The sequence below is a fragment of the Astyanax mexicanus genome, chromosome 25 (genome assembly GCF_023375975.1).
Source record: "Astyanax mexicanus isolate ESR-SI-001 chromosome 25, AstMex3_surface, whole genome shotgun sequence".
In the NCBI taxonomy this organism is placed as follows: domain Eukaryota; kingdom Metazoa; phylum Chordata; class Actinopteri; order Characiformes; family Acestrorhamphidae; genus Astyanax; species Astyanax mexicanus.
The window spans coordinates 20,719,054-20,746,483 of record NC_064432.1 but is presented as its reverse complement, the minus strand read 5'-3'; the positions used below and the strand labels follow the sequence as shown (position 1 = coordinate 20,746,483).

General features: G+C 36.5%; 1 protein-coding gene and 1 long non-coding RNA gene across 2 annotated transcripts; one reads left to right on the top strand and one right to left on the bottom strand.

The window, feature by feature from the left end:
• Positions 1-363: 363 nt before the first annotated feature.
• sh3d19 (SH3 domain containing 19) lies at positions 364-27,417 on the bottom strand. The gene is made up of 19 exons (XM_049472638.1): positions 27,129-27,417; positions 19,182-19,221; positions 17,573-17,613; positions 17,366-17,411; positions 16,362-16,500; positions 14,071-14,230; positions 12,601-13,536; positions 11,847-11,951; positions 11,416-11,504; positions 10,631-10,671; positions 9,952-10,180; positions 9,066-9,134; positions 8,676-8,837; positions 8,477-8,558; positions 7,433-7,563; positions 6,720-6,790; positions 6,400-6,620; positions 4,909-4,955; positions 364-3,934 (listed from the first exon to the last, which is right to left on the bottom strand). The coding sequence occupies exons 1-19, from the start codon at positions 27,205-27,207 to the stop codon at positions 3,749-3,751; spliced, it is 2,874 nt and encodes a 957-aa protein (XP_049328595.1). The 5' UTR covers positions 27,208-27,417; the 3' UTR covers positions 364-3,748.
• LOC125787841 (uncharacterized) lies at positions 14,237-15,402 on the top strand. The gene is made up of 2 exons (XR_007429575.1): positions 14,237-14,665; positions 15,191-15,402. It is a non-coding gene; the product is annotated as an uncharacterized LOC125787841 (long non-coding RNA).
• Positions 27,418-27,430: the final 13 nt, after the last annotated feature.

Below are 27,430 nucleotides of genomic sequence, written 5' to 3'. Positions count from 1 at the left end.
AACACACAGAATCAAACAACACTCCTATTACAGCTCACAGGTCATGTTGAGTATTAAAGGTTCCAACGTGCAAAACTACTGCTTTTGTCACAAAGGCTGTACAGACTGCACTGTCAGTCTGTATTTGGGAAATAAGCTGCAAAAAAATAATTTTAATGTGTTTTACATATGATTGGGTTTTCCCTGAGACATATAGCCACTGCAGTCTTTTTACATGAACTAATAATTATATTAAAAGGTGAGCTATACAGACTATAAATACATGAAAAACGCATCAAGTTTCATTCACCACATTCTTTACAACACAGTTTCCAATAGAAAGTTAGAAATAGTTGTTTAAGGGTCACTTTCTGGAAAGTTTAAAATGTGTTTGGCCAAAATATGCATCCACTACAAAAAACATTCTTTTAATATAGACAAGATACTGGAATTAAAAAATACAATCTCAGCCATTTCTCCTTCGAAACCTGCACAGAAACCAGAGCAAACAATGTATAGATGAATAAAAAAAACTCAATGCTTTGGTAGTGTAGTATTCACCTGCCTAAACTACTTAAATTAAACATCTAAACATGACAATCAGCATTTTCATTTATTTAAATTAATTAGCACTTGGGTTTTACATCTTACAGTCTGTAAAAATAATACTCATAAGTTAAACATCATCAGTGGATATTGACATGACATGATTTTATTTAATGCTTTATTTAATTATTTTAAACCATTTTAAACAAAACCTCAGAGTTTGTGCAGTGACGCAGCCGTAGTGCTGCTGAGCATGCCCAGAAACTTCTCACTGATATACAGCCGTCGAGAAACATAAGAACAGTGTTCCACAGTAATAAAGAGGAATTTATTAAAGAAATTATGGGAAGAACAAGAACTGGTTAAATATTCAGCACATATGGTGTTAAACTGACATAATTCCACATATTAACAAATATAACCACAAAAATACTGTAAACATCAACAGAAATACAAAGAAGTCATTTTCACATGGATAAAAATGAGTAGAATCCTGACAAAACCAAACCTGACAATGCATTAAAAAAGAAAAACATCTATAGGATGAATAAAAATATACCTTTATAAAAAAAAGTTCATTTTAGACACTTTCTTTGCATGATGCCACAGAAAAATCTAAAACATTTTCATTTTTAAAACATTTACATATGGAACTATGCACATCCTTAGCTAATGCTGACTTGACTTGATAAAATCCATTAAAACTTACAGATAGTTCTTCTAGCTGTCATGGTTCCACAGGGCATTTTTTCAATGCACTGACATTTAGGAACAGCAGTAATGATCTTGTATAATGATTTCTAAGCTAAACTTGAGAAATCAAAGCTGCAATTATTTTCTACACCAGAAAGTGCTTCTTCTGTGATTTTGGTACATTTGGTCAAGTGTGAAAGTTTGGAAGTGGTCCAAACCACCGGTCTCTGGTCCTCCAAAACGTCTGAGGTTATGGTTCAAGTAGTCTCTGGTAAAGTTGGTTCCGCTGCAGGTGTGGAAGATATCCGCTCCTTGTGCTGCGTGTGGGGTCATGTTATTGGTTTATTTTCTAACATGAAGTATCAGCTTAACATGTTACTGCCCTCTCTTCAGTATATCCTAAAAACCCACTCTGTGATAGGACTGGACTGTGTGTTAAAGTATCATTATATATTAAACTTTTATTTTTAATCGTGCTTTAAATTATTTGACTAATTCATAAATCATTACTTTAAGACAGAAAACAAATTTCCAAACTGCAACTTTACAAAGAAAGGAGTTTTACAGGAAACTTCTAACGAAAGATATTTATTTTTCTGTTGGTAAATTCAGTATGAAATTCTAATACAATACAAAAAACACCTGTCAGATTCACATTATATCAAAAAGTGGAAAAAAATGACCAAAATGGAGATAAGTACAGAAATTATCAGATGTTAATTTAATATATTAACTCTTTAGATTATGTTAAAATTACTTATTTATATAGAACCAATGTGCTTCTTAGAACCTTTACAGTCTTTTCTTTAATGAGGATTTTTTAAATCATATAAAAGATTAGTTTAACAAAAGTGGCCTCATCCATCAAACGGCTGTTTATCCAAAAGTGATTGTTCTGTGTGCCACTTTGGCACTTTTTCAATTTTTCTATAATAAATAAAGGTGCTAATTCTTAAGAAAGAATGGTTCTAATGAAAACATATGAAACCCTTTTTTGGCACTGTTTAAGACGCAACCAGTGATTTTGTCTTTTACTTTGAGGCAGATTCTTAGAGAAGCATTTGTGCAGGTGTAGATTCTGTTATGCTGTAGATTAAGGCAGCCAGCAAAAATAATATATTATAAAAAATTTAAATCAGAAGCAGTGCAGCAGTGAAGATTTGAGGATCAGAGATTTAGGGGTGCTGAGGGGAGACGGCTGGATTTTTGTTCTTAAAATTCTGATAAATGATCTACTTTCTAAGATGTGAAAAGAGACAAAAAATCTTCTGTTTTTACATATAAAACAACATTCTTACAACCAAATTAAAATGTATCCAACATTTCCATCACAAAACACATGCATTCAAACGTGACCCTTAATAATGTTACCCTGGCAAGAGTATTAAAGGGTCCATATCATGCAAAAATTATATAAATGTTAAATAATTCATTGTTTTTTTTAGGATCATATTGTTTTGATATATGTTCACAGCACATCCAATGTTTTTAAATACATTTTTTTTAATAAATTTCCTTCACTATTTAACAATGCTCCCAACCCTTAGAGAGTGAAGACATGCCTACTCTAATGTCAACAACTGTGCTCTCTCGGACTCCGGCTGCTGATGGTAAAGCAGCATGATCCAGGACTCAAACCGGAATTCATGATTCATGGGCCACAGAGTCATCTTTTTATCTTTTTGCTAATCTTTTTAAAGAGAAGGAACCCTTTTATGGATCAGATGGACAACGTTCTTCAACATCATTAACTGTGAGCATACAGAGCACATTCACTTTCACTGACCTGCACTTCCTAACCATCCCCACCAGATGGGAGCAGTGTATATAAGATAAACATGAGCCCAACTTTCTCAGTGTACAGAGACTAATCCACTAGTTTCAGGTTAGCTGTGTGCATAATAAAGTTAAAAGCAAAAGGAAAAAAAGCAATAATATAAAAAAAATATATATTTTTCTTTGTAATCTTGTACCGACTGAATAAGATACAAAGAAGAGGAAGAAAACCTTTTAATTTTCATTGAATGTTAGTGTAAAATGTTTCATCTGTATATCTCACAGTGCCATTACTGCACTCTGTTGTAATGTTTTTGCATGTTCAGGCATATTTAGGTATTTTATTTAGTGCTGTGAATCTTATGTTACAGTATTTCGGACGATTAATCTGTAAACTTTAAGACATTTCTTTAAGGTGAATCAATCATTGTACCAAGTTTGACACCTCTTTTTACATATATTATAATTCAGTAAAAAAGTTCCAGATATATCACACTAAACTATTGTCTCTATCTCAGGAAAATGTCAGCATTTAAGTGTTGTTTTTAAGCAACATATAGATATAAATATATAGTTCCAAATCCGAAATGATCTGATTCTTTTATATACTTTTAAATACCCTTTATTACAAGCTTGGAAAAGGTGTGAATAATTGATTACTTGCTTTATAATACAATTAAATCAGTAAAATTAAGCGTTACAAAAATTTGGTAAAAATTCTGGATTCTGGAAAGTATAAATGTAAAGTTGTACCTCAGCAGGTGTGTACAAACGCAGTGGGAAAAATTCCCTCTCTGCCGTTCAGCCTCCCACTGCTCCACTCTGAGTCCAGGTGATCCGTCACCAGGATCATATCTCCCTGCACGAACGCCAGCTCATCATCTGCTTCAGGATTAAAATCATATAGAGCCTCGGCCCACTCCACCGCACCACCTTCCACCTGCACACACACACACACACACACAACAGCTAGAACATCATTATATTTATCATAGGTATACATACGTGATTATTATTATTGTTTAAAAAGTACACTACACTAGTAGTATTTTTGCATTTAGTTAGATTAATAATGTTTTTTTTTTCAACCAGAAACAGCAGGATCACTTTTTCAGACAGACTGACTCTAGGTTACTGTGTCTTTCAATCATATGCCTTTTGACTTCTCATCTGTAATCTCTCCACACACGTGATTACATTATATCAGAGTGCTTTTGGCAGAATTTCCGAAGGGAGGCATCAAACTTGATTCAAAATACACTTTATTATCAATATGTTATATTTGTGGTTAGTGTTATGATTTGACCACGTGTTATCTCAAATATTTTATATTGATGGGGACATTAATTAAAGGGTTAATATGTAATCAGTCACTGTATAAAGGCAAGAATACATGAGTCAAACAAGTTAGAATTAAACACCATGGTAATAGATCAGGGCATTAGTCTTAAAAATGTGCCAGGATTCTAATAACGTGTTTATTATTCAAAGCTACTAAAAATATAAACAGAATAAAGTCAACAGGAAATTGCTGTTTTCAAATCCTTGGAAATCAAAAATGTGTGGCCTTTCTGACTCTGAATCAGCCTTTCCCAGCAAATCCCTCAGGACCCCTAAACAGACCCATTTTATGGTACATTTCAACCCTCGAGTCATGTAATCTACATTCATCCTCCACTTCACTCTGAGTTAATGTTTTTCAATCACAAGCCTGGCTCCGGCTGTAGAATATATAAAAGATTATCTTATTTGATCTTAATTTGCTTAAGGCATGTTAGATCACAAAAAGCAACCACAGTTCAAAACAGCAGCTCTAAATAACAGAATGACTCCATCAGAGTAAGCTTTTATTATAATAATGCATGGCACAGCTGTAATGCAGGTGTGTCTTCTCTTCAGGTGTGGATGTGATACCTGAGCTGATGTGGGTGTGGTCTGCACGCTGGGTGAGGCAGCCATGCCTAATAAAGCAAAGAGAAGCATTGTGTTAGTATTACTCAGACCTGAAGTGGTGGGGAAAGGATTTCTAGTTAAGTCAGGACCTGCAAATTAGCCCCAATCAAATCTAATGTATTTGTATAGCGTTTTTTACAACTGATGTTGTCACAAAGCAGCTTTACATTAACATGATCACAGGACAAAATCAGGCAAAGCATTAAACATAGTAAATACAGAATACAGAACCCCCAGTGAGCGCAGAGGGGGGCCATCCTACCACTGGTCAGACAGATATATCAACACAGGTCTATTATATTCAGGTGTAGAGCAACACCAGTAATGGAACCAGTTAACTGTAACAATTCCATTCAGTTTGATGTGAAATATTTCCTTACACTCAAGTAATAATCTGTGTTCATACTGATCTGAGAACATGTCTGTGTGTTTGTGTCGTAGTGATGAAAGTTGGACGTCAGTCATACGCAGTTGTCCCTAAATCAGGGTGAAAGGTCAAGTACTGTCACAGCTGACACACACACACACACACACACACACACACAGACAGAGCGAGAGCTTAATGAAACAGATGGGCACATTCTTTACATTCCAGCTTTGGGGAGTGCTCTCACACACTCTTACACACTTTCTCTCTCTCTCTCTTTCTTTCTCTCTCCCTCATTTTCCTTTACTTAAACTACTTATCCATTACTTGACCATGGCCATCACACATGCTCTGATCAGTCTCAGCAAAGCAGTGACTGTACCGGAATGGTGGTGGTGTGTTAGTAGTGTGTGTGTGTGTGCTGGTATGAGTGAGTGAATCAGACACAGCAGTGCTGCTGGAGTTTTTAAACACATCATTGTCAGGATGAGGATGACCAACACAAACTGTGCAGCAACAGATTCAGAGCTTCTGTCTCTGACTTTACATCTACAGGGTGGAGCAGCTAGATATGAGTGTCTAATAGAGTTGGAAGACAGTGAGTGAACACCGTGTTTAAAAACCCCAGCAGCACTGCTGTGTCCGATCCACCAGCACAACACACACTACTAACACACTACCACCATTCCAGAATCACTGCAGTGCTGAGAATGATCCACCACCCAAATAATAGCTGCTCTGTGGGGTCCTGACCAGTGAAGAACAAACAGGGTGAAAGGAGAAAAATAAAGTATTTAGAGAATACAAGTACAGGACTACAGTCTGTAACTATAGAACTACAAAGTGTCCTATATGCTCAATGGAGCTAAAAAAAATGGATAATGGCTAGAAACAAGAAACAAGAAGGTGGTCATAATGTAATGCTTGACTGGTGTAAATAACCCCATAAAAACATTATGCTAATGTCAGTTAGTTTCAATAAATAAGCTCTGCAAAATTTCACAGCTCATTTTTTCAGACAAATTTAGATATTTTTCTGTGGATTGGATCAGAGTGTGATTAGGAGTGTGTGTTTGTGGGCGTACCGGGCAGAGGAATCCTGGTGTGGTTCTGTTCAGCTGACGGGGGAAGATCTTCCAGCACATCCACAAAATTCAGAGGGAAGATTCCTGCTCTGCCGCCGAGTTCACCTCGAGCCCACTCCTCATCCACATACTCACACAGCCGAATCACGTCGCCCTCACTGAACGACAGCTCACTACTGTCGTCCCCTTCAAAATCAAACCTCGCCACACACCGGGGACCCCTGTAAACACACACACACACACACACACACAAATATTACAATTATGTAAAATGTGTACGTACAATTATTAAAAAAAAAGTGTCTAAATATTTATCTTACTTCACAGTTTCAGGTGCAGGCTGTACTTTTCTCACAGAAGCAGGAGCAGGAGCAGGTGGGCCAGACTGTTTCTAAAAAGAGATTAAGTCATTTATACCGTTGACAAGAAGCAATATTAACAATTATAAATTGATGAATAAAAAGTAGGACATACTTTTAATTGCAAATGTGGTAAAAATAAAAAAAAAATAGGGGCTCGCTTTTGAAATAATGTAAAATGATTGCAATAATAAATCCCAGTTTTTTTGTCCGTGGTTTGTCTGGTTTTGTTACACAAAAAAAAATCAGATTAATCAAATTCAGGTCATAATAAAACCTAATAAATATGAAAGCACTGAATGCTTAAAATGTCTGAATGTCTCCACTCAATGAGCCAGAAATCATGTAGAATAAGTAATATACACATTATCTTGTTATGGCTGGTGATATCTTCTGACTTAGTTTTTATTAGAAGGAGTTTATGTAAAGTAGATTATTACAGTTTTTACTCATATTTAATTTTCTTATTATTATATCATTTATTATTGCTGCAATGTTTGTTTTAACAATCTAAGTTTCCAATACGTTGCATTTTCTTACTTTTTCTGTGGCTCTCAGCTACATGGCAAATGAGACCCCTCTTATTGTAAACCAGAAAATAAATAAAAAATGGTCATGATGATGATGATAATACTGATGAAAAGCTAATACAGTAACAGCGGTTTAACTCTCACCATTGGTATAACGTAGTTGATGGGAAAGAAGCCAGTCATCCCTCTGCACACACCCAGATACCACTCACTGTCCACCTGCTCCACGTTGGTCACCACGTCTCCTGTCCTTAGTGCCAGCTCTCCTGGACCCTCTGATAACAACATAAAGAACAGCCATTTAATATATTCATTTATTACAGGCCACCGGATCTGCAGTGTTCGCAATCTAGGGGTGGACAGTCTTATTTGAAAATTAAAGGAGTAAGCACAGGTTTTCATTCCAACAAAGCAGGAGAAAACACTCTTTTGCAGCCACATTGCAATGAAAGCTTACTCTATACTTGTGATGGATCATAACAGGACAACATTAAGAACCTCTACAACTCCAGGCTGAGACCTCTGAGACGTTATGTAACACACATAGTGTATAACCAACTAGATCAGTATGTGTAGTTCAATTAATATTGCCCATATCTAGACTTCCATCTGTGTGCAACTACAGTCTTTTTCATGAGAAATATACTGTACATACACTTACCAAGGGATGGGACAAAATATCAGTATAAAGATATATCTTATTGTATGCCGTAAATGACATCAATAAATGCATAATTCCAGGTATTTGATTTATTTAGTATGTTTTCCCCTCTTCAGTAACAAGTGAAGTATCCGTGAAGTATCATATAGAACAGTCTTCCGATATATTCAGTATAGCAGAATTACAATATCATGATTTCATCGTTTATGTGGGCAACGTATCGTGATTTCCACCCCTAGTATAATATGACACTTAATTTATCATTGTGTCAAACACGAAAAAGTAATAAATAGACATGCATTTGTTAAATAGGTGAAATTCATTTTAAAAACATTAGAAATCAATGTTTCCAAATTTCAAAATGTATTTCAATTATCGTACAAAAAATATATATTTTTGTGCTATGTATATTTCATTACATTTCAAATGGATTTTATAAATATATCTATTTATAAAATAACTGAAAAACCATATGGAGTAAATGAAAAAGGCTGAAACTGAACCGTATCTGCTGTATCTCACTGTACCTGGAGTGAAGTCAAACAGAGCCTGAACCTCGACAGTGCCATTTTCCACCGCATGACCAAAAGCCTGATCTGAACTTCTCTCCTATAAATAAACACCTGGATGTATTAATGCACTGTCCAAGCACGTGACATAACTATTCATTTGTAATAAATTACACAGCATCATGCAGCATCAGTTTGATGCATCAATACTGAATACCTGAACTGTTGCTTGACTGTGGCTGCTGTTATTATTATAGCTGGTTGTTAGCGGTGTGATGATCTTCATGTGAGATTTCTCCACTGTTCCTTTCGCATCTCCCACTTGGCACTCGAACGTCTTGCTGTCTATTTGGTTTAGCAGAACCAGCACTTCATTTTTCTACAAACGACAAAAGATATTTTAGGCAACTGAGATTTCAAACCAAACAAAAACCAGAAAAGTAAACACTAGATAAAGAAGATTGGATGGATGAATTAATGGATGTGTAGAGCAAGTCTGCTAGACCCTATGCTCCTCATTTTTAAATATTTACTAATACTAGTTTCTACATGTTATTGTAACAAGTAATTACACAGTGTGGTATATAAATTAGTTTTTTGATTTTACCTGGAAGGACAGCTCGCCTGTCCGGGTGCCGTTGTAGTTAAACTCAGCAACACCATGCGGGACTTCCAGCTACATCAATCAGCAAATATGGATAAAGAGAATAAGTATTGTTTAGTTTAACAAAAAAAGAGCTTACTCTGACATAATTTCACATCCTTATCCCTTTCACATTCTGCCTCTTTGCTTAACTAGGTAAGAAGTAATTTGCTTTTAGAATCCTCTAAGAATCATGTATTGAAAATGCATTTATAATGCATTACATGGCATTCAAATTACCTTATAATCACTGCCATAATCTTGTATAATGGTGGAATGGTGCAGTGGATAACACAGCTACTACACTGGGCTGTGCTACACCAATAAGTGTTCTAAGTCACTCTGGATAAGAGTGTCAGCTAAATGCCATAAATGTAAAGGTAATGTAAATATATAATAACTCACAAGTACTTATAACAACATACTGTACATAATACATTACAGAGTAGACGTATGCGACGTATACGTAAGACAGGTTTCCTAAAGCCTATAATATTTGTTCATAACAACTTTGTACATACTAATGTTGCAATGCATGTCACAGGTTAAGTGACATGTTCTAATGATAAGCATCTACAAAGACCACATTATAAAGCGTTTTGCAAAGTCATTAAAGGCTTTAAGTCAAATTAGCTGCAAATTCCTTTTAAACAAGGAAAACTTCATTGTACTATATAATGACTTTAACATCATTATATGTGCTCTATACCTGCTTTAAGTGAAGTATGTTTTTTATTAATTCAACAATGATGATTTCGTCTGATGCTATTAGAACATAGGTGTACTTCATGGACTCCTCATAGCCTCTAAATACTCAGCAGAGTCTTATGTACCAAAAATAAAAACTTACAGTATATGTGTTGTAGAGGCAATGGCCAGGGTTTGGTCTTGGAGGAAGCACCGGGCCTTTCTTCTGTGATTTGCGGCTCTGTTTGTGGAGCGGTTGGGGTGAGTATCGTGGTGAATCCTCCTTGTGGGAGACTGGCAGGTGGACACTGTTGCTCCGTGGTGGGGGAGGCCGAGCTGGGCCTGTTTTAGCTGGAGGGGGACGAGGAGGAGGCACTTTACCTCCACTGCGTCTGAAGGAAAGGAAGAAAAGGACTAAATGACCATGAGATCTATCACAAATTGAAAAATCTATAAAAAAAACTCCCCAAAAAATGAACACATGAATTATGTGGAATTATTAGGGCTCTGTATTGGGAAAGTTACGATAGATTGTTTAAATTACATTTAAGCAGAAATGTCATAGTATAAAAAAACATGCACCATAAAACATTAAAAGACAAGTTTACTTTTTACAACACTGCTGTTTACAGTAGTGGACTGGGTTTAAACACTGAATGAAACAATGTTCAGGATTTATTTATGTTAAAGAACCTGATTTTTTATTCCAGGGCAAAATAAACTGTCTATTCATCTGTATAGAACTTAATGAAGGTGACAGTGAATGCAGGTTTGTAAAGGTAATTTAATAACCAATAGTTATTAAATAATAAAAGCTTATTATAAAGTAGAGTCATACTCACCGTGGCGGCAAGGACAGATCAGCAGCACTACGGAAAGACTCCTAAACCAGACAGAATTAAAAAAATCTCCTTATTTTATTCAGTATTTAACAGATGACACATTTTAATTGAGTGTATGAAACAATATGTTAAAACTTTTCTTGTTTCTAAAGTCTAATAACCTTTTCTTTTCTTATTGGTCACAGTATTTCCACTCAGTAACCATTTTATTACTCCTACTGCTAAAAAGCTGAACTCTGCTTTGCAGTGCAGGACATGTAACACATTTGGTTGCTGTGTGACATTGAGCCAAATCTCTGAGGACATGCTGGCATTTTCAGCTCACTGTCCAATAGGAAAACAAAGCAGCATCTGTGTGGACGGGCTGGGCTAGCTCTGGAGACACATTCAGGCTAAGGTAAGAGGAAACGTCTGAATTGTTCTGTGTAATGAATTGGGCTGGCTGTCTAAAGTAAGCTAGTGAACTAGTATTCCATCCCATGACTTATTTCATGTTTTATAAAAGCTGAAGAACACTGTACTGACATGTGGGATATGCCTGTGAAGTCTCCTACATTAAATGGGGAATGTGATTTCTGACAGAGTCACTTGTCTGTTTACACAGACAATTCCAGCCACATGCTGCCAGCCATGATAATGATTACTACCCACTGCTCTGTCCACTGTGGGTTTCTTATAGTCTTGCCATGAGAATGGTGGCCAGTGCTCAGCCTCACTCTAAGTGTGAACAGATGTGTGAGTGTGTGTAAGTAGATATGTGTTTGTGTGGGTGTGTGAGACTTTACCTTGTGTGTAGGTTTGGGAGGAGGTATGAGGCCCCCTACAGCTTTCTGAACTGGAAGAGGAGGAGGAAAATCGAAGGCTTCGTCCTGACCTGTGGAAAAATACGTCCACTGCATTAATATTTTCACACATATTTTCCTGCCTTATATAAACACTATTTGTTAAATAATAATAATAATAATAATAATAATAGTACATTTAGGGCAATTGATGTACATTAAAAGTTCCACATACTACCATTGTCTTGCATTTTTGTGCTCTTACAATGTTTGTGTGGGATTATTCATAAAAACACATTTCATTGATTTTGGTACATTTACTTTAATGTGATTGTTGACATGATATATCTTGGGTTATTATCTTCTAATCAGGTAAAACCTGATACTATAAAGTCGTGGCATGTGGTTTTAGGACTCTGTTCTTTGGTACTAACTTTTGCTGGGCACTCTGATGACTGTGGGCCTCCTGATCACATTTTGTGCGTTGGATGCCACACTGGATAATCCTCCTCCACGAGCTGGTTTAATTGGAGTTTGACCTGGAGGGCAGATGGGTTATGGATAAAGTATGCAATACACCAAACTATAAACAGTACATAGGGACAGTTTATAAACCCTTTAGAATTTTCTATATTTCTACAGAAATTCCTATAAAATCCAAAGCAGTACCAAATTAGATAATTTGATTTGTCTTTTTTCTTGTGTATTTTTACAACTTACAAGTAAACATCTGATCAAGTTGTAGGTCAAATGTATGCAGGAATATATACAACCCTTTTATTTTATTTTATTATTTTTTTATTCATTTTTTCTCCCCAATTTGTAAGTCCAATTTCCAAACACTATCAATTGAAGAAAGACTAGCACACGCTTTCTCCAATACAGGCCAGACTCTGTCTATTTTCTAACTGCTGTCATTGCAGCATCACTAGGCTGCAATATAGTACACTTGGAGGAAAGCACTGAATCCCCAGCTCAGATACATTAGCCAACAGACACCTGTGCTGACCAACATCATACTGAGAGTGATGTTGGGAGAGAGAGCGCCATCTACCCATCTACAGAGAGAAAACATGGTCAGTTGTACTCTTATGATCCGAGATTCAAAATAGTGATCTTTGGATCATATGAATTATAGAAAATTCTAAAGGGTTCAAAATTTTGTACTGAGCTGCTCAGACTACTTACTGATAGGAGAGTCGGTGTATTCGTTCCCGACTGTGGCGAGTGTCTGAGCGGTGTTCAGCAGAGCAGTGGAGTTATGATTGTTTATGTTGAGTAGATCTATATTAGGCTTCAATGGAGGAGGAGGACCTTTAAAAAGACCTACCGAATCACCTTCCTGAGAGTCTAAGGTTTTTGATCTGACCAGCGAAGGTCGAGGGGGTAGGAGTGCTGATTTAACCAGTGGCTGGAGTTTGGGCACCTCTTTGGGGCTGAAGGAGGGCTTTCTGGGGAGTTGGGGTTTTGGTGCAAGGGGTGGTGGCATTGGAGAGATGTTGACCTCCTCATAATAATCTTCAGCAGTTTCTGCAGGCTGTTTTTCGGCAGGTTTCTTACTGAGAGAGGGCCGAGGAGCGAGGAATGGTTTAGCTGGTCCTATGGGTAACTTGGAGTAAATGTTCCGAGGTCGTGCAAGTGGAGCGTTAGCCTCGCTTGTGTCATTCTGGCTCTCGAAGGCCTGTATCCTTGCCCGGATATTGCGGTCACTGTGATGGCCGTTCATGTTCTCAGTCAGGTTCTCTTCAAACTGTGGGCTCTGGTTTTCCTGGTTTTCTTCAGTGCCTTGCAGTGTGAACTCAGGATCACAATCGAAAGCCTCTAGAAGTTCTTTCGAATATGTTCCAGACGGATGTAATTCATTCTCCTGAGAGGTCACAGGGTCACCATCACTACTGTCCTGCAGTCGAATCAACGCTTGAAGCTGGTCTGCTGGTTTCAGTTTGGAGCGAGGGCGGGGAACTGGGCGTGGCCTTGGTGAAGGTTCAGTGGAGTTTGGCTGTAATGTGGCTGTATCTGTGTCAGCAGCAGGATCTGGGCCCACTGTAGGTCCTGGAGCATTGCCTGGTGGTGGTTTGGGGGGTGTTGGCCTAGGGGGCTTTTTGGGTTTGCCCACAGATGAGACTGTAAAAATAAAGCATTTCTGATTAGCGTAATCAGCTAATTATAATTTCGAATCACTCAACAATTCAATTACAGTCAACAAATCATTTGAATTATAATGTGTTTCTGGTTAACAAAGCCACACAATATTCAGTTTGCATAATATAAACTAATAATGCAAATTTTAATAATAATAATGATGATGATTTGTAGGTTCTCCTCTACTGAAAAAACAATGTTTCTTAAACTAAAATAACATGTCTGACAATAATATCAATAATAGTTATGGGTGTAACTGGGCCTGTCACAACCCATTTCAGGTTAATTGTTGGTCATGACGTGGATGTAATGTAGTGGATTTATGTCATATTCACTGCTGAACTAACACACTATAGGCTGTATAAACTATCTATGTGTGCAGTTTGGATTGGATAGAAACACATACATACAGCCAATATACTTTAGATATAGTTATATTGTATCTATCACACACAAACCTTTAATCTCCATTTATGTATTTTTTTATTCTTTTGCATAATTTGAACTCATGCTGACCTGTAGCTCGTGTGCACTGTGCTGCGTGAGAGCGTTCCTCCTCCACACAGTCGGTCTGAGTGGCGGCTGTGTTGGTGTGTGAACGGCGTGGGGGAGCTGTAGGGGTCACGACCTTTTCCTGAGTCTTCTCTTTAATCACCTGGTCATAGGATGGTGGGGGCTGAAGCATGAAAGAGGGGGGGACAGTCATCACTCCCACACAGAAAAGCAGCAAATCACTAAAAACCAATACATACATATAGGGGTGAAACGATTACTCGAGTAAATCGAGTAACTCGATTCACAAAATTGATCGATTAATTTTCTGTGCCTCGAGTAATCGTTTATTTAATTAATAAACTCAGCGCGCGGTATTTTCGCGACTTTTATTTTGACAACGCGCTCAGCGTTACGTCACCCTGCCCGGGAACAAGGAGACGGAGGTTTGAGCAGCGGCAAAAATGGAAGTGGCGAGAGAAAACAGCGATTTTAAAGGAATAAAAGCATTTTATGTTCGAACTGTGACCTGTACTCGGTGCAGTGCCAAAACAGCGCGTTTTAATGCTGCACCATCTGAGCCGAGGACACCCGAGACGCGAGGACGCCGAGAGAGCAGGTAAATATAACTTATAATAAATCAATGAGATTAACATTAATGTGAATTAATAACAAAACGACAGCGCTTTGGAGTGTGAATTAATAGAAGCACTGTCTATAATGTGTGGTTAGTTTATTAGAACAGAGTTCATACAGGCTTTATGTAAACAGTAAACACAGCGCTGTGGAGTTCAGAATATAAACAATAAAAATGTTAAAAGTTAGCTAAACTGAAGTTACTTTGGCTGGAAACTAAATGCTTGATTTCTTCATATAAGAGTACATTTGGCCAGTGAGACAAAAAAGTATGAACACTGTTGTTCATATAAGGAAGTGTGTCTCTTATTTATTGGGTAAAATATTGATTACCACTAGTGTCTAATGTGCCCCAATGCGATAGGTGTCAATCTTAATAAATGCACGGCCATGAACTTATTATTAGAGTTATTAGTCTCAGTGATGTAATTAGACCCAAATAGTCCAACATATAAATAAAGAAAAAAAGCAACATTTGTAATACTTGTGTGTCACAATTATTGCACAGGTCCTGATATATTTTGGAGAAGCGGCTTGGTGGTAAAAGAATGCAGCACACTGATCCAACACTGGCAGAACTGACAACGTCTCAGAAGCTAAGATGCACAACACAAAGACGATGTTTATGCCTTTTTTATTGATTTATACCCTATATTTGTTATTTACAAGAAATCCAAATGTGAAAGTAATGTAATTAAATTTATTTTTTTTATTGTGGTATTTATTTATTTATTTGTATTTGCAATTTGGAAATGTTGTGAATTTAAAAATATAACTTATCTAAAAAAGGAAACCAATTGGTCATTCATTATTGAGTAAAATTCCTTTTTAATTGCTCTTTAACAAAAAAAAATGTTTTATCCGATTACTCGATTAATCGAATCGATTTTTCAGTAGAGTACCCGATTACAAAAAGAATCGATAGCTGCAGCCCTACATACATACCTACCTACAGTACACACACGCACACACACACTGATAAACACTAGTCTTATGCCTTCTGAAAAAGATATGTTCTGAACAAACTGTAGCATTGGAACAAATACAAACTCTATTTATAGAAACACTATTTATATTAATAGAAACAACAGGAAACACTGAACTGTATATGCCAGCATATTCACCAGCTCTGGCAGGTTAAACAATACTAATTTAAATTTATTTTTAGACATTTTTACTTGTTTGTAGTTATTTTATAATGAAAGATCTTATATATAATTACCTAAAATAAACCTATCTGTGTTTTAGCATATAAAAACCTATGAATTGTCTTTAATGTTTGAAAGAATTGTTTAAATTATTCTTTATAGATTAATGTTTGTAAACAAGATATATAAGTGTGTATGTCCTTTTTAAAGTTTAAAGAATCTCTAAATAATGTGAAGCTTCTACCAAATGAACGATTTGTGCAAGAGCTGTACATTTAGAAGAGCAAAAAAAAGGCATAAAATAGCTTCTGATTTAAAATTAAATGAAAGCAAAATATATAATGTCTAGACATAGATTTAATTGTTTACAAATTATAAAAAAGTTTTAAAAATACAGAAGAATGTATTTTACAGTGTACACCATACACCATGTATAGTGTACTATATATAGCTGCTGAACTTTAACTTTTTTAACATATACTATGTTAATCTGTCTGATACTGATACGCATCTCTAGTCTAATCACTCTACCTGTTGATCAGAGATGTGAATCCCTCCATCCCAGACAGGCTGAGAGGAAGGGGCATGTGCAGGAAATCCCCCAGATGCCCCTGGGAACCAGGTGGTGGTTGGCAGCGGCTCTACAGAGAGGATGGTTATCTCTGGGCGCCTGGAAAACAGAAAAACAGCGACAGTTCTTCTCAATAAAGAACCTCACAGATAAAAACAAAGTCAATTGTTCTGGAAGAGAGGTAAATTTAACTATGAGGCCTGCCCTGAACATGTCCTGCTCGTCCAGTGACTTCTTTCTCTGTAGCACATCTATCTTTACCTTAGAGAGGGGTTGTTAATTAGCTGACTAAGGTGAATAAGGTATATTAAAGCAGAATAAACACTCAAATATGGGGTCCTACAGGACAAGGGATAGGATCCACTGGTTTAGACACATATTAATGACTGCAAAATATGGAGGTATTTTAATAGGAATTGCATTAAATTGTATGTTTTTTGCATTGTATAAAAAAGAGGCTTTCACAGACTACATACCTGCAATATCTAGTAAATATCTAATATCTGGGAAATAACCAGTACTTTGATACAGTTATAGATCTGGAAACAAATAAAAGATCATTTAAACATGATGAGTTTCTTTGATTTTACCGAATTGAAAATCTCTGGAATATTATCAAGAGGAAGATGGTTGATCACAAGCCATCAAACCAAACTGAACTGCTTGAAAAAACTTATCCAAAAGCAGTGTTTAAGACTGGTGGAGGAGAACATGCCATGATGCATGAAAACTCTTAAAACTTTAAGAATATAAACTTGTTTTCTTTGCATTATTTGAGATCTGAAAGCTCTGCAATGTTCTTTTTTGTCAGCCATTTCTCATTTTCTTCAAATAAATGCTCTAAATGACAATATTTTTATTATTTTGTTGTCTGTAGTTTATAGAATAAAACATCAATCTTCATTTTACTCAAATCAAATGTAAGCAGTAATAGTAGAAAAAAGGTCTCGTCATTTTTCTTTACCTCCTCTCTCTCCCTCCTTCTCCCTGAGAGTGTGATCTCACAGAAGCTGCAAAAATAATATCAAACATTATTTTATTATTACAAAACACCTGTATTTTACAATTTCAACTAAGACATTTAGAAACTGTTACAGTGCCCAACATAATAATAATAATAATAACAATAATAATAGTATTACATTATATAATAGATTTTAAGTGAACTAACTTCTTTTAAAAGCAGCTTTTATTGAAGATAGTGGCCCCGGGCTAAAAAAAAAGGAAAAGAAGTAAAACAAAGTTAAACATAAACTTTAAAAAATCCCAGTTTTCACACAATCCAATTTTCATGTAATACCTTATCCAATGTCTACAGCAAATTTGCCAGTGTTAACACAATTTGCTGAATCAACACTGACAAACACTTTTAATGAGATTAAATGAGACACTAATAGACAGAACTGATAAAAAAACTACTGATAATACTACTGCTTTTACTACTGTTCAGGTGCAGAGCAGCCGTATTGGATTCTGAACTCAGGGTTGGTGAGGGTTTCACAACTTTTCTAGTAGGAAATTTGACCTGTAGAAGAAGTCTAGTTAAAATATAGTACCTGGAACTAATAAACTACGACATCCAGGCTTTAGTTTAACACTGAAACCTTTCCTGATTCATACAGTCTGCTGAATCTGAGGCAGCACTGTGAGCCCTGAGCGTTAACACTACACTGCTGCATAGCTGAAGCGCTCTGTCATAGAGAGAGAGAGAAAGAGAGAGAGAGAGAGAGACAGAGAGAGAGGACATGAAAGAACAAAGGGAGAAAGAATATGAAGGGAGAGCATGAGCATAAAGTAAGAGGGAGGGAGAGAGAGAGAAATAGAGAAAGAGAGAGAGTGGCTAAAGGCTGCCAACTGGCTTCACTCTGTGCAGGTCTGTTTTGTATGTAAAACAGATGGAAAAGTTTTTTTTGTTACTTAATCTGAAACCAATATCAAGTTTAACCTCTGCAGCTCTTTAAACTGAAACTTTTAGCAAGTGAATGAAGGCTTCTATAGGTGCAATAGCAAGACAATATTAATTTAAGGGGAATGTTAGATAGCATTAAGCTAACTGGCATTTATTCTTTCTTTTCCTTTTAGACCCCATGCAGCATTTAGTACTTATGCTGTGTTTCATTTCAATTCCAATTCTGAGCAGGAAATTTTAACTGGAACACTTCTACAGGTCAGATTTCCTAGTAGGAAAGTAGGGAGAACCTGAGATCAGAATCCAACAATAAAAGTAGTAAAAGCAGTGGTATTGTGAAGTTTATTATCACTTATTATCACTGTATCCATTAGTGTCTCATTAAATCAGTCATACACACATCACAGTCCAACTTATATCTGTAAACTTGTTTCCGTGCTATTTGAATGTGCATAATACTGCATAAAGCATTGTTATAAACTGGAATTGCTAGCAATGATAATCTAAAACAATGCTAAGATGAGAAAACATTAAGCCTACTGTAGTTGAGAGAAATTTTGTCTGAAAACAATATTTACAAGTATATTTTAACCTAAATTCTAACATGAATGGAAAATGCTAGTGAATTCCCTGCTAAAAACCTTAGCTGGTTGACCAGCATAGGGTATGTTCTTGTTGGAGTTTAAAGGTTTAGCTGGTTTACAGTCATGATCAAGACCAAGCTGATCAATCAAATGCATTGTACACTGTGCTGGTTAAGAGCTAGTTAACCAGTACAAGATATATTCTCATATTGATGACAAGCTTTTCCATCACCATGGCCATTAAAGAATGAGATGAACAGATCAACTAACACAGCAGAAGCTCTTACCTTGAATGCAAGTGTTCTGGTTTATTTCTTTCAGTTCGATCTGTGAAGAAAAAGACAAACTGTCATCCATCTCATGACAACTAACCATTCCAGGATTTGTTGTAGTCCGTCTTTGTTCCTTGCAGTCGAATACTTTCTGTTACACAACCAGTAGCACCACATTATGAAGGCTGTGAATGCTTTCAAAACCTGTGAATCCTGCTAGTGGATATTTTTTTCATACCACAGTTTGTGCGGCAGGCACTGCTTTATGCTTCAACACAGTCAGAGGAGAACACTACACCCACAAAGCGAGTAAACTCAAAGCTATCTTTGTTTCTGTCTGTCCACACTATCAGAAATCCATACGGATACAATCAGGATTTGGGCTGGATGTTGGCCATATAATATAAAAAAAAACAACAAAACTACATACTACCAAGGCACTCTGGAGAATCATTGCCTTAAGTAATCACTTCTAGAGCTTATAGTAACAAACAGCTAAGCTACAATACTATCTTTAACCTGGTTTTCCTTGTAAATATTCAACTACAAACACATTTCCAACATTAACGACACAATGTGCTTCATTAATACTGAAGTCCTTGAGCAGCTCACTTATTTACAGTGCTTGATCGACTGCATATAGTGTGGGTGAGCTGTACTGTTAAACCAGTTTTAAACTACACACTCTGATACAGTGTGTTTTTCCTTGTGTTCCCTACAGTTTCAGGTATGTTTAGACACATCTGAACTAAATGCCATCTAAATGATTATTTGAAATAATGTAACTTAGGTTGGCACAATCATTTCTAAACTCAACTTTAAACAAAAAAATAGTAGTAATTTTTTTTAATTAAAACATTTTTATTAAAAAGCTTAATATTTGAGTTACTGTGCATACTGTTTAAGAATCATTATAAATGCCATTCTTGTACATTTCAGATGAGATCAGAAATGAATAACCATACATAACAGAAGGCCAGCAATTTCAATATATTCTGATATATCAAATGGCAAGTCTTGGCATGCTATGACCCTGCTATGATCCATTCTATGCAGATTTTGCACAGATTTTGCAGTAGGTGTGAGTGTTGACAGGACATCCAATAGCATCCCACACCTTTTTAGTCAGGGATTGGTCTGGTGATGCATTTTGTCATGGCATAGCATTTATGTCTTCAGGGCAGGGCGAGTTCTTGAGGTGTTAGCAGTATGTGGATGAGTATTGTTCGGATTGAATAGTGATAGAAGCATTTAAAAAAGCTAGTCACTGGTTTCAGGACCTCACTGATGTAACGTTGACTGCCAGTGCGTCTGTAATAAAGACCAAGAGTGATCTGATATTGTATGAAATTGCACTCCACACCACGACATCAGACACTTATTAATACAGTGACTGTCATCATGTGCAAAACTTGTTCTACTTCATTATATATAATATGACTTATTCATGAAGATAACATTCACACAGTACGGTCATATCTACTGCATTTGCATCTGTTGTGTTTGTAAGTAAATTTGTGATGCGAAAAACACAAAGCCTGGCTTAAGACAACATATATCAGTTAACAGAGAGCATTAGAAAAGCACCAATACTAAACACTTTTAAATTCAGGCTGAAAACCTACATGTTTGATCAGGCCTTTAGCTCAGCTTAAAACACTGCAGCTCCTCACACTTTTATTCTAAAAACAGCACTTTTGTATCATGTTTTATTCATGCTTTAATCTTATTTTATTTTTTTTATTTCCAATTCTTTGTTGTTCTTTTACATATTTTTTTATTTGACTTCTCTGTGTATTTTCTAATTTGTAAAGCACTTTGAATGGCCGTTGTTTATGAAAGGTGCTATATAAATAAACTGGCCTGCCTTGCCTATAGCAGTGTGTGTTTTTTTTTTTTAAACTGACTGATCACTTTCACACTAAATGTGTGTTTACATTCACTTCAAAATCTGTTCATAATCAGATTACTGCAGTTTTTCAAGAAGTCATGTAAACAGCATCATCTGATTTCTTAGATCAGAGTAAGACCTAAAGATCTGATTAAGAAATTTGATAAAGAGATTTGGATTTTAACTGTGGATGCAGTAATAAGTGAACAGTGTTTACCATAATGCTGAAAGTGATTTAAACAATCTTCTTCTAGCTGACGTATGTTAATATTGTGTCTTGATGTGTTTAAATTGTTTTGGGTTTCATATGACGTGTATGTGTTTATCGGCTGGTTGTAAAGCAAAAATGTGATTATCGTCTGACTCATGGCTGCTTGTGGAGTTTTCCTATTATCTGATCTCCCAAGTTCATGTAAATGCGTTGATCAGATTACTGACAAACTCCAATGTTCTGCAATAATCTAATTATGAATTCCATATACACATAGTGAGTGTAAACTTATACTAAAACACATCAATAGAGCCAGAAGTTTACATAATCTGTATGTTAATGGAGTCTTTGTTATGCTGTCATTAATACATTGTCCTAAACCCCCCCCCCCCACACACACACCCCCACACACACCTTCCAAGGCTGCATTCTTTCTTCCTCTGTGTCTGTGTAAACACTTAAAGCAAGAAAAAAGCTCCTAAAACATTTCAGAAAATATAAAAACAGGATATTTTTGAAACTACTAACATTACAATTATAGGACTAAACTCTCACCATAAAAGAAAGACTTACATCTCTGTTTTCTTCTTAAAGCATTGAGCCAAACCAGAACGAATACAAAATAAAACACATAATAAAAATCAACAATCAACCAGAGATGATCCTACCTGATCATCATAGTGACTCCAGACACCAAGCAAATGCGATATTGTTCTAAAACATCCTGCAGTCACACCAGCATGTGTGTATGTACGCGTGTGTCAAGTGTGTGTGTTGTTTAAAGCAGGAAGTGCAGGTGTATCAGTAGAGGACGGCCTAGTTTGAGTCCGGTCAGCTGGAATGTGATCAATCAGGAAGTGCAGGTGGATAGTGACGAAACAAGGATATATTTAGAGCCATAGACTGGAAGTTCCAGTGTTTTTGATGATGTGCAACACAAGTGTTGGCATTTGTATTGCTCATATTGATGTCGAAATTACATTGTATCGATCAAAATTAAGAAATCTATTGTGATATAAATTTTGGCCATATCATCCAGCAGCAGTATAAATATTACAATTTCAAACTTTCACTAGAAACAGAAAAATCTGTACTTTTTTGGGTATTTTTTTAATCATCAGTAGTTTTTTTGTATAAAATAATAATAATGAAGTGGAATACATATGCAATATAAAAAATTATGATGTATAAACACATGTTAATGCCGGGCATGAAAAGGTCCAATATATATATATATACATAACTAATACAATTTAGCTTTACTTACCACAACATAAACATATTTCTTTATCAAAATGTTGCGCTGTACTCTGTAAACACTTTTACAGTTTAAAATGTAAGTGTATGTGTTCACTTCCCAATTCCTACTGTCCATATAATGTTTTTTTGCTGTCCCAAACACTAATACATGTATTTAAACATATATTTCTATTCAGAAAACAGCAGGTTAGCCCCTTACATTTAGCCTATAGCAGTCTAGCTCCTCCTATTTTATCTTGAGCAGTTTAGCCCCACCCCTCAGTATACAGCAATTATGCCCCACCCATTTAGCCTACAGCAGTTTAGCTCTGCCTTTTCAGTATAGAGCTGTTTAGCCCCATTCTACAGTTTAGCAACATCCGTTCAGTCTACAGCAGTTTAGCCCCAGACTGTACATCTTAAAGCAGTCAAAATCTGTTTTGCAGCTGAAATATGTTTTTAGCACAAAACTAGGCAGTCAACTTATCAGTTTTACCCAGCTAAATATTTTATGTTCTTACATTCTAGAGAAGTCAGCTCAGGTAGATTGTCATACAGTCCTGTCAGTGTCTAAAAAGTTTTATTTTTACTGAGAAAGTGTGTATGTGTGTGTGTGTGTGTGTGTGTGTGTGAGAAAGAGAGTTTGTGTGTCTGTGCTGAGAAAGTGATCCCAACAGCTGATTAAGCAGCAGTGATGATGCAGCTTTCACATATGCAGCAACAAATGGCTCCTAAACCAGAACATACACACATACTTGCACATGCACACACACACACACACACACACCACACTACAACTACAAATGTACTACAAATGTTTGTGCTATATTTAGAGTGTTGGTATTACGTTTTAATATTTAATGTTATTTTGTGTTTATTATGTTTTCTATATATTTTTGGTGTCACTAAATTTAGATTTTTGCTGAGAGGTTTTTGGTTTTACAAGCGTATATTTTCTGTAATTGTCTAATGTATTAAATTTAGACTTTTTACTTTGTCTTTAAATTTTTGGAAATACACTCTTACAGTGATAGATTTTTGCCTTTTATGTACTATGCTCTGCATGTTTTAAGGGTGGTAGAGTATTCTGATTAATATTAACATATTATAAATAATATTATAATATTATTATAATATTAACAATATAAAACATGGAAAATCAGACATTCAGTCATCATGCCTAGTTTAGGTGTGTGTGTATTTGTGTGCGTGTGTGTGAGGGGCTCTGAAAGCTGCTGACAGAGTGTGTGTACTGTGTGTTTAAATCCTGCCTGTACAGGCCTTCACTCTGACTCAGACTGCTGGCACACACTGCTGTTTAACGCTGCCCTGAGGTCAGTCTGCAGCTTCTATCTGTAGTAAAGCTCTGACTGTAGCTGGTCCAGGATCAGTACCAAGGGGAAGCATTTCTTCCTCATGATTAAGCACATTTTACTCCTCCCAAAACACCCTGTCATCTGAAATCTACAGGGACAAGTGTAAAAACAAGTTGCTTAATTTACTTTACTAGACATTCACGATCTAATAAAAAAACACTGACTTATACACAGTAGGGGTACCATATGGAGAAAAAATGTGATGTTAGCTAACGCTCTTGGTTATTCTAATATTGTTGTAAAACACAATAATTATGATCCAAAATAAGTTTAAAATAAGCCTCACTCTACCTCGTGCCCTCTCGACTTTATTCTACCTCACTCCACCTCCAGCCTCATTATGTAGCATGAGCACAATCTACAGCATAAAGAGCTCCGTCTGTTGTTGCAAGCAGGTAATGCAATTTTATATTATTGCAGCTGCTTTCATGAGTTTATCATAATATAATACATATATCAATAAATATAAAAAGATATTTTACCTTACAGTCCTAATACAGAGTAAACGAGCTACACACCTCCAAATTCTCTTCAATTATAGTTTTGTCAGAGGCCCCACTTTGCTTTGTTCAGTAGCAAACCTACCAATTTCTCTTTGTGCGTAAGACCCATCACTTAGTCTACACTGTTTTTTTTTTTCATAATTTACTATTCCCAGTAACACAGTGTCAGAACACATAACACAGTTCAAAGAAATAAAGAATCAATGCAGTGCTTTTGTGTACTTTAGTGAAGAGTAACTGCATTAACAAGAGCAAGCACTATTAACACTTAAAATCCAAAACCTACGTCTGGACATCGTCCACCCATGCTGAGAGCTCATGTGGAAAGTAGTCAGTTATTCCTGTACACTTCTTGACTACAATTTTAACTGTAATTAAACTTTTGATTCAATTCCACACAGCTATTTATTTAACAGTAAGACATTAAGCAATTAGCACGATGACTAAAAATATTTTTTATTTTTAATATATATTTTTTATATAAAATTATGGACGGATTGCGGACTGGGCATGTGCACACTAACAATTCCTTTAGATTTCCAAGAATTTCCAGACAGTCTGGATGAATTTCCCATCAAACTATCAAATTCTAGCTGTAATTGAGTTAAGATTTCTCACAGAAGCAGCTGTGCTGGTGTGTGTGTGTGTGTGTGTGTGTTGGTTGGTGTAAAATTATATGGGACAGTTGCTGTACTGGGCACACAGGTGTCTCACTTTAGACCAGCTGGCAGAGCAACACATCCTGTATATGTGTGTGTGTGTGTTTGGGAGAGGAGTGTGTGTGTGGGGGGTTGCTTTTTCCACACACCCCGCTGACTCAGCCAAACATTGCACCAACACTGAAAAACAGGGAAAGGAATTTCCCCCTCAAAACTCCACTCAAACCTCACCTGTGTGTTTGTGTGTGTTTGATAATTATAGTACACTCTGTTAAAACATATCTTCATCTACTAAAGTGAATCTGAAATGTGGATCGTTAGAGAATAATATGGTAGAGATGGGTAGAGTGAGGTTCAGTAGAGTGAGGTGGAGTGAGGTAGAATATGGTAAAGACAGGTAGAGTGAGGTTCAGTAGAGTGAGGATGAGTGAGGTAGCGTGAGGTGGAGCAAGGTAGAATATTGTAGAGACGGGTAGAGTGAGGTTCAGTAGAGAGAGGTGGAGTGAGGAAGTGTGAGGTGGAGCGAGGTAGACTATGTGAAGACGGGTTGAGTGAGGTTCAGTAGAGTGAGGTGGAGTGAGGTGGAGCGAGGTAGAATATGGTAGAGACGGGTAGAGTGAGGTAGAGTGAGGTATAGTGAGGTGGAGTGAGGTAGAATATGGTAAAGACGAGTAGAGTGAGGTTCAGCAGAGTGAGGTGGAGTGAGGTAGAATATGGTAGAGTCGTATAGAGCGAGGTTCAGTAGAGTGAGGTGGAGTGAGGTAGACTGAGGTGGAGTGAGATAGAATATGGTAGAGTGGGATAGAGCGAGGTGCAATAGAGTGAGGTGGAGTGAGGTAGAGTGAGGTGGAGCGAGGTAGAATATGGTATAGTCGGATAGAGCGAGGTTCAATAGAGTGAGATGGAGTGAGGTAGAGTGAGGTGGAGCGAGGTAGAATATGGTATAGTCGGATAGAGCGAGGTTCAATAGAGTGAGGTGGAGTGAGGTAGAGTGAGGTAGAGCGAGGAACATATTTTGGAGACCAGAATCAAACCCTCAAGTCTACCAGTTTTGTTATCCACTACCCTAACCAACCAACCAACCAACCAGTCTGTGTGTGTCTGTCTGTCTATCTATACGTATGTCTGATTACTGGCCTTTCTGCCTGTTTATATCAATTAGTCTGTCTACAGTACAAAGTACAAGAGTACAAAAAACTGGATCCAAACTTATCACTGATCACATTTATCAACAACACATGTAATTTAACCAGTGTTTTCAAACCTGTGCATAGTGCTGTGGAGTAATTAGTAGTAGTAATTAGCTGAGAATATAACTGCAGTTAACTGATATTAACTGATGTACTGAAGTGAAATCTAGTTTATATTTCTGTTATCTGTATTATACATTGATGCACTGATTTCTGTAATATCAGGATGTGAAATTTAAACCAGTCAGACAGCTAACAGTAAACCAGAACTTGGACCAACCCAGATGTTGGGTAGTAAAACGCTTCCTAAACGTTAAAACTGTCAAGGTTTCTGGATGTTCTTCGACAGTTTAGTTAAGGTCTTTAAAAGTAAAAAAAAAAGTTTAAAATTTAAAAAACACTAAAAAAACACTTCTTGGTGTTTTTGTATTTTTAGTGTTGGGACTGGGAGTGGTACTTTTAAGAATTTTCCATGATGTTACTGTTTGACTAACTCGTCACTGTGTGAGAAACGTTCAATAATAATGCATATTATTATGTCCCACTTTTTTTTTAGAATGTGCTGGAACATTGTTTCTAAAACATTGCTTAAAGTTCTTATAACAGGGAAAAATAGGAAAGTTTGATAAAAGCGTTTTAAGATTGAGCGTAGTAGGCTATATTTTCCTTTCAATTGAAAATCGCAATTCAAAATGATGTTTATTAGTCCAAGACTTGGCTAAATCCCTAATATCAGAGAAAAACATCCCTTAAGTGTACTAAAAGTTCACAGTGATAAGTGCTGAATAAAAAGAATTATCTCCAGTTCAAATATTGGTAGAAAAGTAAAAAGAAGTAGTGAGTATTTTACCAAAAAAACACAGAGCAGAGTATCACACTCAGCCTGCAGTTACCTGTAGCAGATCGGCTTCTTAACAGAGCTCTCCCACCTGGCAGCCCCTCAGGGTCCTCCTCCCTTTTCCCCTCAGCCATCAGATCCTCCAGCTCCAGTTCAGCAGAGTTTAAATAAATGAAAGTGTGATAGTTCTGAATGAGACTCACAGATTTACCAAGTTAAAACACCTCACTAACTTTCTGCTACTGTCTGAACAACAACTGTCCTCACACCTTCTCTCATAGTTACTGCAGTACTGCAGAGGAGGGATCAGATCAGCTCTGCTGTGCTGCCCTGTCCAAAACAGAGTGAGTGAGTGAG

Coding starts and splice junctions, on each gene's coding strand:
- sh3d19 (XM_049472638.1), bottom strand. CDS start 27,207: ATGGCTGAGGGGAAAAGGGAGGAGGACCCTGAGGGGCTGCCAGGTGGG. Junction 10,181..10,630: donor GATCTGTCCTTGCCGCCACG/GTGAGTATGACT, acceptor CCTTTCCTTCAG/ACGCAGTGGAGGTAAAGTGC. Junction 4,956..6,399: donor CACCAGGATTCCTCTGCCCG/GTACGCCCACAA, acceptor TTGCTTTATTAG/GCATGGCTGCCTCACCCAGC.